This window comes from Narcine bancroftii, chromosome 14 (assembly GCF_036971445.1).
Source record: "Narcine bancroftii isolate sNarBan1 chromosome 14, sNarBan1.hap1, whole genome shotgun sequence".
Lineage (NCBI taxonomy): Eukaryota > Metazoa > Chordata > Chondrichthyes > Torpediniformes > Narcinidae > Narcine > Narcine bancroftii.
The window spans coordinates 35,949,754-35,968,535 of record NC_091482.1 but is presented as its reverse complement, the minus strand read 5'-3'; the positions used below and the strand labels follow the sequence as shown (position 1 = coordinate 35,968,535).

The 18,782-nt window shown below is 45.9% G+C and overlaps 1 protein-coding gene across 3 annotated transcripts in view; it reads right to left on the bottom strand.

The window, feature by feature from the left end:
- LOC138749995 (transmembrane protease serine 6-like) overlaps nucleotides 1–18,782 on the bottom strand; it is a 125,976-nt gene that overhangs the window by 98,131 nt on the left and 9,063 nt on the right. For 2 of the 3 annotated variants that reach the window (XM_069912131.1, XM_069912133.1), the window contains exons 1-2: nucleotides 5,743–5,795; nucleotides 5,530–5,589 (exon numbers count right to left, since the gene is read on the bottom strand). In XM_069912131.1, coding sequence (XP_069768232.1) covers nucleotides 5,530–5,589; nucleotides 5,743–5,751 — 69 coding nt within the window. In that variant the 5' untranslated portion in view covers nucleotides 5,752–5,795. Of the gene's footprint in view, nucleotides 1–5,529; nucleotides 5,590–5,742; nucleotides 5,796–18,782 lie in introns of those variants that run through there. The other variant, XM_069912132.1, reaches the window with a different exon arrangement.

Here is an 18,782-nt window from a genome sequence, read left to right as displayed (position 1 = left end):
CCGCCTGCTGTACCTGCATGCTCGCCTTCAGTGACTAGTGCACAAGAACCCCTAGGTCTATCTGCACTTCCCCATCTCCCAATCTATTGCCATTCAAATAGTAATCTGCCCTCCGGTTTGTATTATCAAAGTGGATAACTTTACATTTATCCACATTGTAGTGCATTTTCCATGTATTTTCCCAGACCCCCAATTTATCCAAATCACACTGGAGCTTCCTGACCCCCTCTTCAGTGCACACAACCCCTCCAAGCTTAATGTCGTCTGCAAATTTGGAGATATTACATCCAATCCCCTCATCTAGATCATTAATGTAAATTGTGAACAGCTGGGTTCCCAGTACAGATCCCTGTGGTACCCCACTGGTCACCGCCTGCCACTCAGAAAACGAGCCATTTATCCCAACTCTCTGTCTTCTATCTGCCAGCCAGTTCTCAATCCACATCAATACCTTGCCCCCAATCCCAAGAGCCTTGATTTTGCATGCCAGTCATTTATGTGGGACCTTATTGAAGGCCTTTTGGAAATCCAGGTACACCACATCCACTGGCTCTCCCCCATCTATTTTACCTGTCACCATCTCAAAGAATTCCAATAGATTTGTTAAGCACGATTTACCTTTTGTAAATCCATGTTGAGTCTCTCCGATCCCTTCTCTGGTAGTCATATGCTCCGCTATTACATCCTTAATAATGGATTCCATCATTTTGCCCACTACTGATGTAAGTCTCACCGGCCTATAATTCCACGCTTTTTCTCCACCCCCCTTTTTAAATAGTGGGGTAACATTAGCTACCCTCCAATCCATGGGGACTGATCCTGAGTCTATCGAGTTCAGGAAAATAATTCTTAAACCATCTGCTATCTGAATGTCCACTTCTTTAAGTACCCTAGGATGTAGATTATCAGGCCCTTGGGGTTTCCCTAATACCTGCCTGAATTTACATGGTTAGGATTATCTAGTTGTATTGGTGATATTACAGAATGGGTAATCCAGAAATCTAGACCAATAATATGGGTGGTTTGGAACCAAAATCCGACTGTAACTTTTTAAACACCAGAATCCAATTTCTTAAAAAAATTCCTGAAGTAAATAACTGACTTCAATGAAAGTGACTGTGAAGTTATTACACTGATTTAAATCAACTGATGTATTTGAAATCATCCATTTTGGCGATGTCTATGTGACTCCTGTCATCCAGTTTTACAGTTGCCCAGTAACAAATCCTGAAAATGGGATTTGAAATGTTGTTTAGCTGGAACGTCTGCAGATGCTGTGATACCCAAAGGTGCTGGAGGTCAGAGTCTGGAGGAAGTATACATGGGCAGAAGGAAGCAACCTGCGTGACCTGCTGAATTTCTCCAGTACCTTTGTGTATTGTGGTGATTGAAAATGTTCCTGTTTTTGCTGATTGCTGTCTTGTATACTGTAAATTGGACTCATCATGTGTCATCTGTAATCCATAGCTCATACCACACCTCAAAAGTGTCAAAGGCTATGGGGAGAATTCTGGGCAGTGGGAAATGGATCAGATCATGCTTAAATCGTGTGCCAGACCCGATGGCCTATTTCTGTTCCTATGTTTTTACATGAAGAAATGGGATAATATACATGATAGTCAGATTTCACACCTCTTTAACCATTCACCGTGGTCTTTTCTGGGTGAGAGAAGAGTTTTGTAAGAGCAATTTCATTCTGCAACAGGAATTGTGGGAGCCTTGTCAAAAATGATCTACTTTGGAGTGGGGATCAGAGCCAAAATCTGTTGCCACAGGAGAGCTCAAAGGCAATTGAGACAAATGGACATCATCTACCTGCCTGGATAATTTTCATTTTCTGTCTTAGCAGGATGTAATGGGTCACATTGCCAGGTCCTCAACTTTGTTCAATTTCTACATATGTCTTGGATAAAGGTGTATTCATGTCACAAAGATAGGCAGGAAGGTAGCTGCAATGAGTACTTAAGGAGGCTGCAAAAATGAGTTAAATGAGTGGACAAAGCTCTGGCAAATAGAATAGGAATTTGTTCATTTTGGCAGGATTTATTTTGAAAGCACATTATCTAAACAGTGAGAAAATGCAGACCTGATCCTTGAAGAATGATGATTCAAAAAAGGCTAGTATGTCGGTGGCATGAGTAATTAGGAATATTTTTTTAATATTATATTTTATTAGAAGATAAAGTTATAACCAAAATTACAAAATTAAAACGTTAACAACGATCCAAATATACTACATGGTTACATAGAAAAAAAACTACAAAGTCTACAGAAAACCCTACAAGAGATCCTAATCCCCCCCAATCCCCTACCACCTCCCCCACCCACTAAACTACTCCCCCTAAGAAAAAAGAAGAAAGAAAAGAAAGTAAGGAGAATAACTTAAATCATTCCATCTCTTACAATGTGGAGGTGAAGCTGCACCCATTGCCATTCTCAAATTTTCAATTTAAAACAATCCAAATATGGGCTCCAAATCTTCCTAAATACATAATATTTATCCCGTATATTATGTTATTTTCTCCAATGGTGTACAAGACCTCATTTTTGAATGCCATCTTTGTAGATTAAGTTCCATCTGATCTTTCCATAAAACCACTATACATTTCCTCGCTACTGCCAACGCTAATCGTAAAAATGCTATTTGGAATTTATCTAATTCATTAACCAAAACCATTTCAGTAAATTCCCCAATTAGAAAAATCTTTGGATCTAAATTAAATTGTATTTTCAGGATGTCCGTAGTTCGGAATGTTAATAGAATGGTTAATACTCGAAAGCACTGGAGAAACTCGACAGGTCCTGCAGCATCCTTAGGAAGCAAAGATTATACAACCAACATTTTGGGCCTGAGCACTTCATCAAGGTATGAGCAGAAAGCAGGGAGGCACATGAATGAAGAAAGCCAGGGGAGGAGGGAAGGTGGAGCAAGGAGAGGAGCACAGGTAATAGGCAGAAGGTCACGCGTGGACTTGGCGAGGAGGGCAGGAGGAAAGTTAAGAATTTAAGATCGGGGGGAGTTTCCTCTGTGAATGCAGAGCTGGAGGAACCTAAACAGATGGACAGGGAAAGAGGGAGAGAGAGACACACACACAGATCTAGAGGGAAAGGAAATACAGGGATTGGGAAAGGATGGGGGAGCTAACAGAAGCCAGAGAAGTCAATGTTAATGCCATCTGGTTGGAGGATGCCCAGATCCTCCAATTTGCGGTTGGCCTCAGTTTGGCAGTGTGTGTGTCGATGGGTAGTCGTGTCAACATGGGATTGGGATGGGGAAATGGAAGGGGTTGCCAGTGGGAGATCCCCATTATTTCAGCGGACAGAGCGAAGGAGCTCAATAAAGTACACTATGTCTTTCCGAGGCCACAATGGGAGACACCAATGATGGAAATGGCCCCTCCAGATTGACAATGGGTGTAGCTTTAATTGGAAGGACTGGGGCCCTAAATGGTGGTGAGGGTGCAAGTATACTTGCATTTCCTTTGGTTACAGGGGTAGGTTTCAAGAGAGTAATTAGTGCATAGGGAGGAATGGATGAGGGAGCCGCATATGGAGAGGTCCCTGAAGAAGGTGGAGAGGGGACGAGAGGGGAAGGTGTGGTCTGGTGGTAGGATCACATAGTAAGTGGTGGAAATTGCTGAGGATGATAGGTTGGGTGCAGAGGCTGGTGGAGTGATAGGTGAGGACAAGGGAAATCCTGTCCTTGTTATGTCTGGGGGGTGGAAGGGGCCAGGGCAGATTTGAGAGAAGTGGAGGATATGCAGGTGAGGGCTGAGTTGATGGTAGTAGAGCAGAAGACATGTGTTTTGAAGGAGGACATCTCGATGATCTAGCATGGAAGGCCTCATCCTGGGAGAAACAGTGGAGGAATTGTGAGAAAAGAAAGGAGGGATTATTAGCAAGTGGGATTTGAGGTTGAGATGGAAGTTGAAGCAAAGTGGATAAAGTTGACAAACATCATAGGTGCAGGAGGCAGCAGCAATGTAGTCAGCGCTGACGTGGAGGAAGAGTTGGGGGACCTTGCCTGTGTAGGCTTGGAGCATGGATTACTCCACATAGCCCAAAGGCAGGTATAGTTGGGACCCATAGCTACCTTTTTGATCTGGAGAAAGTGGGATGAGTTATTGAGGGTTAGGACAAGTACTGCCAGCCAGAAAAGGGTGGAGAGTTTCTCCAGCACTTTTGTGCATTATATAAAATTGGTCAGCGTATTTAATGAAGCTGTTCAGTGTCTTGGCAACAGTTTGGAGAACGCTTACTAAACTGGAATGGATGAGGAGTTCTTGAATGGGCTAGGATTGCGGTCACTGGAGTTAAAAATAAGAGGGAATTTGATTGAAACATATAAGGTCCTGAGGGGTCTTGATAGGGGGTGTGTGGAGAGAATCTAGAACCAGTGGCATTATTTTTTAAAAAAGCATGAGGTGGACTGCCCTCCTCTTGAGTGTTTAGATCTCTTCGAAGGGTGATGACTTTGAAGATAGAGATTGATCAATTCCTGATAAGAAACAGAGTGAGATGTTACCATGGATAAAGGGTAATCAGAAGCTGAAGGAACTCAGCATCTGTGGACACAAATGGTATTGGCATCACTGGGGGGGGGTGGGGTGCGGAGGGTGCAGACCCCACTGGCTGACACCATCAGAGAGGGTGACACCAAAATGACCATCTATAAAATTTTTGTGTTGTGTTTCAGCAGAAATTTATTATTTTTTTATAGAAATATCCTTGTAGTTTGTTATAGCAACAAAAACATTTTTCGTAAGCCCAGCTCACATGTATAAATATGCCTACGAGGTTAAAACTCGACGCTCATTTACTTTTTGAACCTTATAATGGGCTGTCATCATTGCCCAATGACAACGATGCTTCGAATCACTGGCACACACTGTTGTTTTTGTTGCTGCCCAGGGTTTTTATATAGTCCCTGCCTTGGTCGGACTTTCTGGTACTGTAGCTACAATATTGTGGTAAACGGTACTTGTGAAAACCTAGATCAATAATGAGCAACAGATTTTAAAAAATAACGAGTAACATTAGTACAAAAAAACATTACGACTGATTCTGTATAGTCCGGTGCAGGAGGAAGTCCTGGGTGGGGGGTGGTGGGGGTGACACCATGAGTTACCACATTGGCCAACACCGACCCTAGCGACAAATGGTCAGTCCATGTGATTCCAAAAGGCTAGATCCAGAGCGAGGAATGACTCACACCAAAAACAGCCTGGAAACTCAAGTGGGCATCCAACTCTGATTCGTGTTCCTTGTCAGAGGGGTCTGCTTCCTTCCTAACAAAGTGAAATGTTACACTTCGGGATGAGATGAAACACTTGTTGGCTTGGAAGGCTAGGTTTTCAGGAGTCCATGATGGCTCAGATGGCCCAAATAGACCATTATTAATCTCCATTATTGTCTCATCCCTTCAGCACTTGTGGAAAAATACATGAGAATCAAACAGAATATGCACACGAAAAAATCCCTTCTAACTCTCACACATGGGAGCGTTGATGACTACTGGAATACATTTACCTTGACAGATTGCTGGCTTCTTTTATCTCTTGGCGTCTTTCGACCTTGTGCGCTTTTCATCTGTAAAGTTTGAAGGAAAAAAATGACAGTACGTTACGGTGAAATGGTGGATCCTGGGGAACATCCTGTCCTTAATATCCAATTCAAACAGACTACCTCCAACAAAAGAGCATCAAACCCATTCAATGATATGACCAAGGCTGAGTCACCCACCATCGACATCCTGGGGAACACTCATGACCGGAAGCTCAAGAGCAGGTTCGAGGGTGGACGGCTCATCTGCTGGCGTCCCAAAGCCTTTCCAACCATCTATAAGGACAAAAGCTAGGAATGTGATGAAACGCCATTTCCGACCAGTTCTGACAAATTAAGTTCGGCATCATCCGGGACAATGTCACACAGCTGAATGGCAGGTTGTTCACATCCCTTCTCCCACCTCTGCTGCACCAAGGCTTCTATACAAAACATTCACAAAATCCAAGGCAGAACCTAATGTTCCCGTCCATACCAGCAACTTCCGCCACCTCAGGAAACAGCCAAAGTGCCCATAATTTTGGTTGCTCTTTACTTCGTGTAGATGCTGCGTAACCTGCTGAGTTTCTCCGGCACTTAACTCTGGCATCTGCAAACTTTCTCATTAAACAGCCACATAGGAACCTTATCAATTGCAGATTCCCCCTTCTATTTCACCCAACATCCTGTCTTGGAAATGGAAATCCCAAATAGATCCCAAAATAACCTACCCAGCTCCACTGGAAATAGCAGAACAGTTCATGACTACTGCATCTCAAGAGTTTTTAAAGGCAAGCAACAAATTATGATTTTCCACATAATTCTACATCCAATATAACAAAGAGCCTGCAATCTGAGTGGGCCAATTTTACCCCATAGACACGTCCACAAATGTATCACACATTGACTAATTCAAAGCATTGCAATCAGACTAAGGGCTTGGCGATCATCTGCAAGACAGAATCTGCTGGAGGTGTATTACATCAGTGGGAGGTAGAGCAATGGCTCAGTTTTGCCCCAAAACGTGGCCAGTTCCTTTCCCCTCCACTGATGTTTCTCGACCTGCTGATGCTTTTTTGCTCCCTATTTCAGCATCTGCAGACATGAAGAATTCTTATCCTTATCACCAATTCAAAAATTATATATTGCCCTCCCGCAGTTCAGAGGGGCTGACCAGTGCGAGTCACCAACTATTGAGGGTGAAACATGGCTAAATATATCCAATGGGGCACATCATTATGGTAAAGGACGATAGAGTGGAGAAAAAAGAACATGAAAAAAATAATTAAAGGTTTAATTTAAACAGATTAGTCATAATTTATCTTGTGCAAAATATTAATTATTTGTGGAGTTTCATTCCTTCAAAACTTTGTTGTCGGTGAATTGACAGAAATATTTTTTTAATTTAATCATTTTTATTCTTTTGTTTTAGTTTCCTTTCTGCACTTGATTTATGATCTCATTTCTCCATTTGGTTGTTTGTTTCCTGCTTCGAACATTGAGCTGGTCATTCATTGCAAACACAGGATTGTGAGGGAGAGGTGGATGGGATAAAAGAAATAGCAGTGACAGGTTGAGGTTAAGGTTTCCAGGGCAATAAACTGTTGACAAAGCTGCCTTCTCAATAGATCCATGAGTAAAGTTAAAGGAACAAACAACTGGGAATGTTTGTTAGACAGTAAACAAATAAAGCAAAATGTAAATGAAATTCATTACACAGGGTGTTTCTCTTTTTAATCAGTGCAAAGGCAGGCAAAATCTTTCTGAAATTCCTTTGAGATTAGCGAATTCTCACAGCTGCACAAAATGTTCCCTCACACCACTATCACGCAGTTGATCGAGGTGTTGCCCCATGGTCACATAGCGGTCGAGGTGTTCCCCCACAGTCACACAGCTAGTGGTGTTCCCCCATAGTCATATAGCTGGTCAAGGTGTCCCCTCACAGTCATACAGCTGGTTGAGGTCTCCCCCACAGTCACACAGCTAGTAGTGTTCCCACACAGTCATACAGCTGGTTGAGATCTTCCCCCACAGTCACACAGCTAGTGGTGTTCCCCCATAGTCATATAGCTGGCCGAGGTGTTTTCCCACAGGTGGTCAAGGTGTTCCCCCACAGTCACACAGTTAGTGGTGTTCCCTCACAGTCATACAGTTAGTTGAGGTGTCCCCCCACAGTCACACAGATAGTCAAGGTGTTCCCCCACAGTCACACAGCTAGTGCTGTTCCCCCACAGTCATACAGCTGGTTGAGGTCTTCCCCCACAGTCATACAGATGGTCGAGGTGTTTTCCACAGTCACACAGATGGTCAAGGTGTGCTCCCACTGTCACACAGATGGTTGAGGTGTTCCCCTACAGTCACACAATTGGTTGAGTTGTTCCACCACTGTCGAGTTGTTACCCAACAGACACATAGCTGGTCGAGTTGTTCCACCACAGTGAGAAAGCTGGTTGAGGTGTTCCACCACTGTCACTCAGCTGGTTGAGTTGTTCCACCACTGTCACACAGCTGGTTGAGTTGTTACCCAACAGACACATAGTTGGTTGTGTTGTTCCACCACAGTCACACAGCTGGTCAAGTTGTTCCCCACTGTCACAAAGCTGGTTGAGTTGTTACCCAACAGACACATAGCTGGTCGAGTTGTTCCCCCACAGTCACACGGCTGGTCGAGTTGTTCCCCACAGTCAAACAGCTGGTCGAGTTGTTCCCCCACAGCCACGCAGCTGCTTGAGGTGTTTCCCTTCAGTCACACAGCTGATCGTGGTGTTCCGCCACATTCACACAGTGGGTCGAGGTGTTCCTCCAGAGTCACACAGCTCGTCAAGGTGTTCCACCACTGTAACACAGCTGCTCGAGGTGTTCTTTCACAGTCGCGCAGCTGCTCAAGGGGTTCCCATAGAGTCACTAAGCTGGTCGAGTTGTTCCACCACTGTCATACAGCTGGTCTAGTTGTTCTCCACAGTCACACAGCTGGTCGAGTTGTTCCCCACAGTCACACAGCTGGTCTAGGTGCTCCACCACAGTAACAGAGCTGATTGAGGTGTTCCCCTACAGTCACACAGCTGCTTGAGTTGTGCTCCCACTGCCACAGAGATGGTTGAGTTGTTACCCAACAGACACACAGCTGGTCGAGTTGTTCCCCACAGTCACACAGCTGGTCTAGGTGCTCCACCACAGTAACACAGCTGATTGAGGTGTTCCCCTACAGTCACACAGCTGCTCGAGTTGTGCTCCCACTGTCACACAGATGGTTGAGTTGTTACCCAACAGACACATAGCTGGTCGAGTTGTTCCACCATAGTCACAAAGCTGGTCGAGGTGTTCCACCACAGTTACACAGCTGGTCTAGTTGTTCCCCACAGTCACACAGCTGGTCAAGTTGTTCCCCACTGCCACACGGCTGGTCGAGGTGCTCCAACATAGTAACACAGCTGATTGAGGTGTTCCCCTACAGTCACACAGCTGGTTGAGTTGTTACCCAACAGACACATAGCTGGTCGAGTTGTTCCACCACAGAGAGAAAGTTGGTTGAGGTGTTCCACCACTGTCACTCAGCTGGTCGAGTTGTTACCCAACAGACATATAGATGGTTGTGTTGTTCCACCACAGTCACACAGCTGGTCTAGTTGTTCCCCGCAGTCACACATCTAGTCAAGGTGTTCCACCACATTCACGCAGCTGATTGAGGTGTTCCATCACAGTCACACAGCTGCTCAAGTTGTTCCCCCACAGTCACACAGCTGATCGAGGTGTTCCACCACAGTCACACTGCTGATCGAGGTGTTCCACCACATTCACGCAGCAGGTCGAGGTGTTCCACCACATTCACGCAGCGGGTCGAGGTGTTCCCCTACAGTCACACAGCTTGTCAAGTTGTTCCCCCACAGTCACACAGCTGATCGAGGTGTTCCACCACAGTCACACTGCTGATCGAGGTGTTCCACCACATTCACGCAGCAGGTCGAGGTGTTCCTCCAGAGTCACATATCTAGTCAAGGTGTTCCACCACATTCACGCAGCTGATTGAGGTGTTCCATCACAGTCACACAGCTGCTCAAGTTGTTCCCCCCACAGTCACACAGCTGATAGAGGTGTTCCCCTACAGTCACACAGCTAGTCAAGGTGTTCCCCCCACAGTCACACAGCTGGTCAAGGTATTAGCTCACGCTCACAGCTTGTCCAGGTGTTCCCTTGCAGGCACACAGCTAGTTGATGTGTGCCCCCACAGTTAAACAGCTGGTAGGGTGCTCCCTCACACCATAGTCACATAGTTGGTCGAGGTGTTACTTCACAGTTACACAACTGGCAAGGTGTTACCTCTCACGATAGTCTCACAACTAGCGGTCACACAGCTGGTCGAGTTGTTCTCCCACAGTCACACAACTGGTTGAGTTGTTCCCCCATAGTCACACAGCTAGTCGAGTTGTTTCCCCACAGTAATGCAGCTGATCGAGGTGTTCCACCACGGTCACATAGCTGGTCGAGTTGCTCCCCCACAGTCACACAGCTGCTTGAGGTGGTCCCTCACAGTCACATAGCTGATTGAGTTGTTCCTCCACAGTCACTTAGCTGTTCAAGTTGCTCCCCCACAGTCACACAGCTGATTGAGTTGTTCCTCCACAGTCACACAGCTGGCGAGATTTTCCACACATTTATGTAGCAGGTCAAAGTGTTCTCTCACACCAAAGTCACACAGCTGGTTGAGGTGTTTCCCCACAGTCACACAGCTGGTTGAGCTGTTCCTTCATAGTTACAGATAGTCTGGGTGTTGCCCTAAAGTCACACAACTAGTCAGTGTTCCCTCACTCCACACAGCAGGTTGAGGTGTTCTCCCACAGTTACGTCACACAGCTGGTCAAGGTGTTCCATCACAGTTACACAGTTGCTCTAGTTGTTCCCCCACAGTCACACAGCTGGTTGAGTTATTCCACCACCTTCACGCAGCTGGTCGAGATGCTATCCAACAGACATAGCTGGTTGAGTTGTTCCACCACAGTCACACATAGCTGGACGAGTTGTTCCCCCACAGTCACGCAGCTGGTCCAGTTGTTCCCCACAGTCACACAGCTGCTCGAGGTGTTCCATCACAGTCACACAGCTGGTCAAGTAGTTCCCCCACCACCACACAGCTGCTCGAGGTGTTCCACCACGGTCACACAGCTGGTTAGATGTTTCCCTACAGTCACACAGCTGGTCGAGTTGTTCCACCACAGTCATACAGCGGGTTGAGTTGTTCCACCACGGTCACAGAGCTGGTCGAGGTGTTCCACCACAGTCACACAGCTGGTAAAGTTGTTTCCCTACAGTCACACAGCTGGTCGAGTTGTTCCACCACAGTCATGCAGCGGATTGAGTTGTTCCACCACAGTCACACAGCTGGTCGAGTTGTTAACAACAGACACATAGCTGGTTGAGTTGTTCCACCACAGTCACACATAGCTGGTCGGGTTGTTCCCCCACAGTCTCACAGCTGGTCCAGTTGTTCCCCTACAGTCACACAGCTGGTTGTGGTGTTCCCCCACATTCACACAGCTGATCGAAGTGCTCCACAACATTTACGCAGCTGGCGAGATGTTCCCTCACAGTCACACAGTTGGTCGAGGTGTTCCCTTACAGTCACACAACGGGTCATGGTGTTCCCCCAGATTCATACAGCCAGTCGAGGTGTTCCACCACATTTAAGCTGCTGGCGAGATGTTCCCTCACATTCATGCAGCAGGTCGAGTTGTTCCTCCTGAGTCACAATGCTGGCGGGATGTTCCCTCACAATCATGCAGCTGGTCAAGGTGTTACCTCACACCAAAGTCACACAGCCGGTCGAGGTGTTTCCCTACAGTCACACAGCTGGTTGAGGCATTTCTTCATAGTCACAGCTGGTCAGAGTGTTGCCCTAAAGTCACACAACTAGTTGAGGTGTTCCCTCACTCCAAGTTCACACAGCAGGTTGAGGAGTTCTCCCACCTTCACAAGTCACACAGCTGGTCAAGGTATTTCCCCACAGTCACACAGCTGGTTGAGGCATTTCTTCATAGTCACAGCTGGTCAGAGTGTTGCCCTAAAGTCACACAACTAGTTGAGGTGTTCCCTCACTCCAAGTTCACACAGCAGGTTGAGGAGTTCTCCCACCTTCACAAGTCACACAGCTGGTCAAGGTATTTCCTCACAGTCACACAGCTGTTGCCCATCAGTCACACAATTGGTGATGTTGTTGCCCCACAGTCACACAGCTGGTTGAGGTGTTTCCCCTCAGTCACACAGTTGGTCATGGTGTTTCCCACAGCCACACAGCTGGTCAAGCTGAGGCCATACACCTGTGGAGGTTACAGGATGTGGCAAATTCAAGGGCTTGGAAGGATTCATGGATGCTCAATCTACCTAAAGTTACTCTTTTGTTTCTCTTTCTCTTCTTGGTGGGGGCTCTGCACAATTGGCGTCTCTTTGTGCCCCATGACAGGTAAACAAAGCAAGTAAAACTTATGTGTTTATACATATTACTACTGACAAAAGACAAAGGAGGAAAAACCCAACACCCAACCCCAACCAACCAATTTTCCCTTGCAACCGCTGCATCCGTGCCTGCCTGTCCCGCATCGGACTTCTCAGTCACCAACGAGCCTGCAGCAGACGTGGACATACCCCTCCATGAATCTTCGTCCGTGAAGCCAAGCCAAAGAAAAGAAAAAAAAAAGTATAGAGGAACCTTGACTTGATTAATCAAAGAACACTTGAGTTAATTACTTCAGCTAATCAGCTGTGTTGAATGTGCTATGATTCATCTTTAGTTCAATGTTAAACTATACTTCATGTATGTGTGTGATATCTTAAAGTTAGTTATGGGTGGACAGGGTCACACACAGGTCACATCACATTTACAGAGACACTGTTGCACTCAGAGAGAGAGGTTATTTTGGAGTTGCCAAGTCTGGAAGACCAAGACACTATTGAAACTGATGTGGATCTTAAGTGATTCCAGGACAATGGGTATGTATACACAACATACTGCTGGCAGCTGTGCATTTGTTCAAGTTCTTTCTTGAGTGACATGCACTCAGACTTTCAGGACACATAACCACTTAAACCTCTTGGACAGAGATGACGTCAGATGCTTCATGGACATGAAGTGATAATTTGGAGAAATAAAACTGAAACAGCGGTGATGTCATGTCACATGATTTCAGAGAAACATATAACTGAAGACAGAGAGACAATTTGGATACTGAAGAGATTGGCCATCCTCTGAAAGACAGGAGTGAAACATTCATCTCTGGAGATAAATGGAGATGCTGTTCTGCATTGTATTATCCTTATCATAGGAGATACTCAAAATAATTGGCTTTAAGCTAAGTAAGATCACTTCACTCTTGATTAAGAAAGAAATCATTGGGAAGATCACAGATCCATAATCCTAACAAGATATGGGGAAACTTGTGAAAACACTCATGTGAAAAATATCTCTCTGAAAGACAACTCATTAAAAGACTCATGAATTTAAAGAGATCTGATAATATATTCTAATGAATAGAGTCCAAGAGCCACTAAGTGTTTCCATATGTTAGCCTTCTCATTGCTGTAATCAAACTGGTAAACCTCCTCTGTACCCTTTCCAACCTTGCTATATCCTTGAAAGACCTCAACAATGAAGACGCTGTTGACATCCGGTACCGCATGGATGGCAGTCTCTTCAATTTGAGGTGCCTGCAAGCTCACACCAAGACACAAGAGCAACTTGTCCGTGAAGTGCTCTTTGCAGATGATGCTGCTTTAGTTGCCCATTCAGAGCCAGCTCTTCAGCGCTTGACGTCCTGTTTTGCAGAAACTGTCAAAATGTTTGGCCTGGAAGTCAGCCTGAAGAAAACTGAGGTCCTCCATCAGCCAGCTCCCCACCATGACTACCAGCCCCCCCCACATCTCCATCGGGCACACAAAACTCAAAACGGTCAACCAGTTTACCTATCTCGGCTGCACAATTTCATAGGATACAAGGATCGACAACGAGATAGACAACAGACTCGCCAAGGCAATTAGCACCTTTGGAAGACTACACAAAAGAGTCTGGAAAAACAACCAACTGAAAAACCTCACAAAGATTAGCGTATACAGAGCCATTGTCATACCCACACTCCTGTTCAGCTCCGAATCATGGGTCCTCCACCGGCATCACCTACGGCTCCTAGAACTCTTCCACCAGCGTTGTCTCCGCTCCATCCTCAACATTCATTGGAATGACTTCATCACCAACATCGAAGTACTCGAGATGGCAGAGGCCGACAGCATCGAATCCACACTGCTGAAGATACAACTGTGCTGGGCAGGTCACATCTCCAGAATGGAGGTCCATCGCCTTCCCAAGATCGTGTTATATGGCGAGCTCTCCACAGGCCACCGTGACAGAGGTGCACCGTGACAGGACGGCCTAAAGAAATCTCTTGGTGCCTGCCACATTGATCACCGCCAGTGGGCTGATCTCGCCTCAAACCGTGCATCTTGGCACCTCACAGTTCGGCGAGCAGCAACCTCCTTTGAAGAAGTCCCCAGAGCCCACCTCACTGACAAAAGACAAAGGAGGAAAAACCCAACACCCAACCCCAACCCACCAATTTTCCATTGCAACCGCTGCAACCGTGTCTGCCTGTCCCGCATCGGACTTGTCAGCCACAAATGAGCCTGCAGCTAACGTGGACATTACCCCTCCATAAATCTTCGTCCGTGAAGCCAAGCCAAAGAAAGAGATATCCTTTCTAAGATATGGGACTCAAAACAGCACACAGTTACTCCAAATGAGGTCTCACCAGTGTCCCATAGATTCTCATCAACACCTCTTTATTCTTATACACAACCCCCTTTGAAATGAATGCTAACATAGGCATTTATGAAGCACATTTTGCATTTTTTTCTGAAATGTTCCAAAGCACTCTATTGTCAGAATGCTTCTGAAAACGTCAGTGTTGTTATGTTGAGACCATGGCAAGAAATGTAAGTTGCCAGTGTCCACTTGCAGTGATGAGGTAGAGATTGGAGATGTCCTTTGAGCAGCAACAATTGTTCTGGATGCAGATAAAGTAGTACCCCCACCCCCCCCCCCCCGCCTTATCAGCGAGTCATGTTCCAAGACCCCCAGCAGATGCATGAAACTGCTGATAGTACCAAACTCTACACAGGACATGCGTCGTTTAACATCCATCATATGTTCTGTGAAAATGGGTGTTATGGGATGTGGACATTGTGCGAACATCATATTGTATACTTAGCAAAGCTATATGGGATATTATAGTGTGCCTGTAAACTTTTTATTTGTAAGTAAGGATCAATGTGGGGACCGACACGGGGCTGTGGGGAGAGAGTGGGGTAGTGGGATCAGTATGGGGACTGACATGGGGCTGTGGGAGAGTGCAAGCCAGTGGGATTAGTTGGGACTGATACAGGTCTGTGGGAAGAGAGCGGGGCAGTGTGATCAGTGTGGGGACTGAAACAGGACTGTGAGGAGAGCGGGGCAGTGAGATCAGTGTGGGGACTGACACGGGGCTGTGGGGAAAGAGCAGGGCATTGGGATTAGTTGGGACATATAGATCTGTGGGGAGAGAACAGGGCAGTGGGATTAGTGTAGGTACTGATATAGGTCTGTGGGGAGAGCAGGGCAGTGGGATTAGTGTGGGGACTGATACAGGGCTGTGGGGAGAGGGTGGGGCAGTGGAAGTAGTGTGGGGAGTGATACAGGGGTGTGGAGGGCAGAGCAGTGGGATTAGTGTGTGGACTGATGCAGGGCTGTGGGAAGAGCGCGGGGGAGTCAGATCAGTTTGGGACCACACTTGATGATGGGTAACTGAAAAGGAAACCATGGATAAGGGGGACCCACTGGTAATGGGATTATTTGCATCCATCTGGGAGAGCAGATGTTTCGCTTGCAGTGTAAAAGATGGCACGTTTGACTGTGCAGCGCAAGGCACAGCACAAGAAGGTAATTAGACAATAGAGAGATGGAGGTGATTAAGGAGAAATTAGAACAGGTGGCTAAAGGTTTGGTCAAAGAAATAGATGTATTCAGTTTAGAAGCAGAAACAGGCAGAAAAGAGGCTGCTGAAGAGAAATGTCCACAGAAACATAAAAAATGATGAGTATATTTGGGCCACTCACCATAAAACTGAATTCCAATGATGAGTGACTCCTTTTGACCTCAGTAATTACCCTATCTGTATCCCTCATAGTTCTGAATACTTCTATCGAATTTCCCCTCATTCTCCGCTGGCTCCAGGGGATCAAGACCCAACCTAACCAATGATTCCCTATATTGCAGTTTTTCAAGTTAACTCTTTTGCGATAACAGCAATGAGTGAATGAGACAGTGCAAATTAGGACACAAAAAACAGTTACCTGACATTTGTTTTCAACTAACCAAGCTAATGTTTCAAATAAATTCAGAAAATATCTGACACATTTGGCCACTTCATAACATATTTGGCTAATATTTTAAGGCAAAGTGCAAATACTGTACTTCAATTAACTGCCAAATTTGTTTAACAAACCTAGTCAAAATGTCAATAAATATGTAAAGTTTTGAACATGCTGAATTATTTCAATATACTTAGCTGATATTCAATGTACTTGCCATGCTTCACTGTAATGACAAGCTCAGATAAATTTCTGTGATAGATTTATTGTTTATAAATAAGCATTGGATATTTAAAGCATACTTTATCAGAATCTATCAAAATATTATGAGTGATATTACCATGCGATTAACCCGTTCCTTCAGAAAATCCAAGAGGAGACACACACTTTAATGAACATAAACCTCTGTGGATCAGAGAAAAGGTGAACAATTCTGCAACTGGTCACATCCCAAACTCGTTTGAATGAGGAAACGACAAGTGGGCAATTGTAGGTGTGCAGATGGAGGACGTCAGTGAGAAGTGAATGGGTCAAGCCTGACTGAAGATAAACAAGTGTTGGCTTTCCAGCTTTAGCCCTGTGCAGCCTTTACCAGCCTTCCATGGATCTGTGATGTTTGGCTGTGTACCAGCGATTCAGTGAAAGGTACTTACAATCCAAGCCGTGAGGCTGATGCCGTTCTCCTGGTGCTGTGTAGTAATCTGCACCTGCCTCACAATTACTTCAGCAATCACAGGTAATTTCCAAGAATGGTTGGCAACTGGTGCTAAAACAGTTGGACGACCTCTTAAAACAACATATTCATGAGACTTGCATCTGCATTGCATCTGTTTAATTGAGCCAATTTCTCATCTCACTGCAGTGCATCAGGTAAGAGGGATGATTAGACTACCCCAATGTAAAGCCACCTAAAATACCTGAATGCGGTTGTTGGGGGCCACCTGAAAGCAGAGAACCCTGACCCGAAGGGTACTTGCCCAACCCTCCTCGGATAGGTGTATTCTCCACTTCTGAGAGCTCCCCCTGAAAGTGAGTGGAATGACGGCCACAGTCGACAGGAGCCGGCATTTGCTCCGCAGCGCCTCTCCCCGCTGCAGACCTTTCAGGTGCCAGAACAAGTGCCTCCAGCGCCGCCACCTGAATGTTGCTTCACGCACACCTGCAGCTGGCTTCGGAACCGCATCCTCCCGGCTGTTCCACCTGAAAGCGGCTTGTTATGGAATTCTATTCCCAGATCATGAACCTATGGAAATCTCTGCCAAAGAAGAGCTCGAGTCTGCCTCACTGAATGTAACTAAGACACAGGTAGGTTCTCGAATTGTAGGGTAATTAAGGGTTATGGGGAAGCGTTAAGTCCACTGTCAGATCATCCATGATCTTATTGAACGGCAAAGCAAACTGAATGGGCCAGGTGGCCAACTCCTGCTCCTATTTCTGATATTTTCATGACTTCCTGCTTGGGAATGCCCCAGTCAACAGAAGACAGATCAGCTACCTTCAACTTTTCATCCTTTTGGATGAACAGATAGATAATTTTATTTTATTTTAAAAATGTGACGATAAGGCCCTTCCAGCCGATGAAACCTGTGCTGTTCAATTACATTCAATTGATCAACCAACTTCCTATATTTTGGAAAGTGGGAGGAAACTTGATCACAGGAGGAAATCCATGCAGGTCATGGGGAGGTCATACAAACTCCGTGCAGGGATTTGAACCAGAGCGAGATTAGTCCTGATCATGTTGAAGGGCAGCGCAGGTCTGAAGAGTGCTCTTATTCTCATCTTCTTATATTCTTGCATTCTTCCCACGGGCCTGACGTTATATTCTGAGTGACACTACCTGATTTGCAGAGGTCGACCTAAATGCAACGTGATCACAACCCTCTGCCTGAGGGGTTGGTGGAGTCAGGATGCTCTTTCAGTGGCCAGAATACCCCCATGTAAAGCCACATATTCCACCCCTATGTGGCCGATGAAGTACCCACCTGAATGCGCCAACACCAACCCTCCTCTGGGACGGATAATCAGCGGATTGCCGGGCTCCGCCGAGGCACCCAAATGCGCAGCTGCTGTAAGCGGCTGCCTGGGTGCAGCTCTATCAGCCAGTAACCCAACTCCCCGCTGCCTAACAGCCCCCCCCCCCCCCACCATTGCGATTCCCCTTCCAGGTACTCTCAAAACATGCAAGAACTGTTTAGATGAGCACTTGAAATTCCATGGGATAGCTGTGGGCTGAGTTCTGGAAAATGGCATTAATGTAGCTAGGTACCTGATGGTTGATGGCAAGCATCAATTCAGTGGGCAGAAGGGCCTGTTCCAATGCTGAATGAATCAAAAACAAAAGAGAAATACTCACACAGTTTGGACCACTGATAATGAGCCTGGACTTTGCATTTGTCCATTGGTTTAGTTCATCGATCAATGCCTCTAATGTTAAAAATGCCCCATTTTAAAATTTTCAAACCCTTATGTGGCCTCTTATCCCACAAGACTCTTCCAATTCTGTCTTTTTGAGTCTCTAATTTTAACTAGTCCCATTATCAGCAGCCATGAGGTACAAATCCCTCTCCTCCAAAATCTCTACCTCACTAGCCCTTACTCCATAAAGCTTACCCCTCTGTCAGAAGGCAACTATCATCTGTCCCAATATCTGGCCTTACTCCCTCCTCCCAGTCATCTTTCCCTTCACCTGTCTCTGCCACCTTCTGTCCAATCACACTTTCCCCAGCCAATTCCTTGAGATAGTCGATATCACACCACCCACTTTAGCCTTGGCGAAGAGGTGGCATGGTTGGCATAGCGGTTAACACTGTTTCTGCGCCAGTAGTCACTGGGGTTTGAATCCCGCATTGACT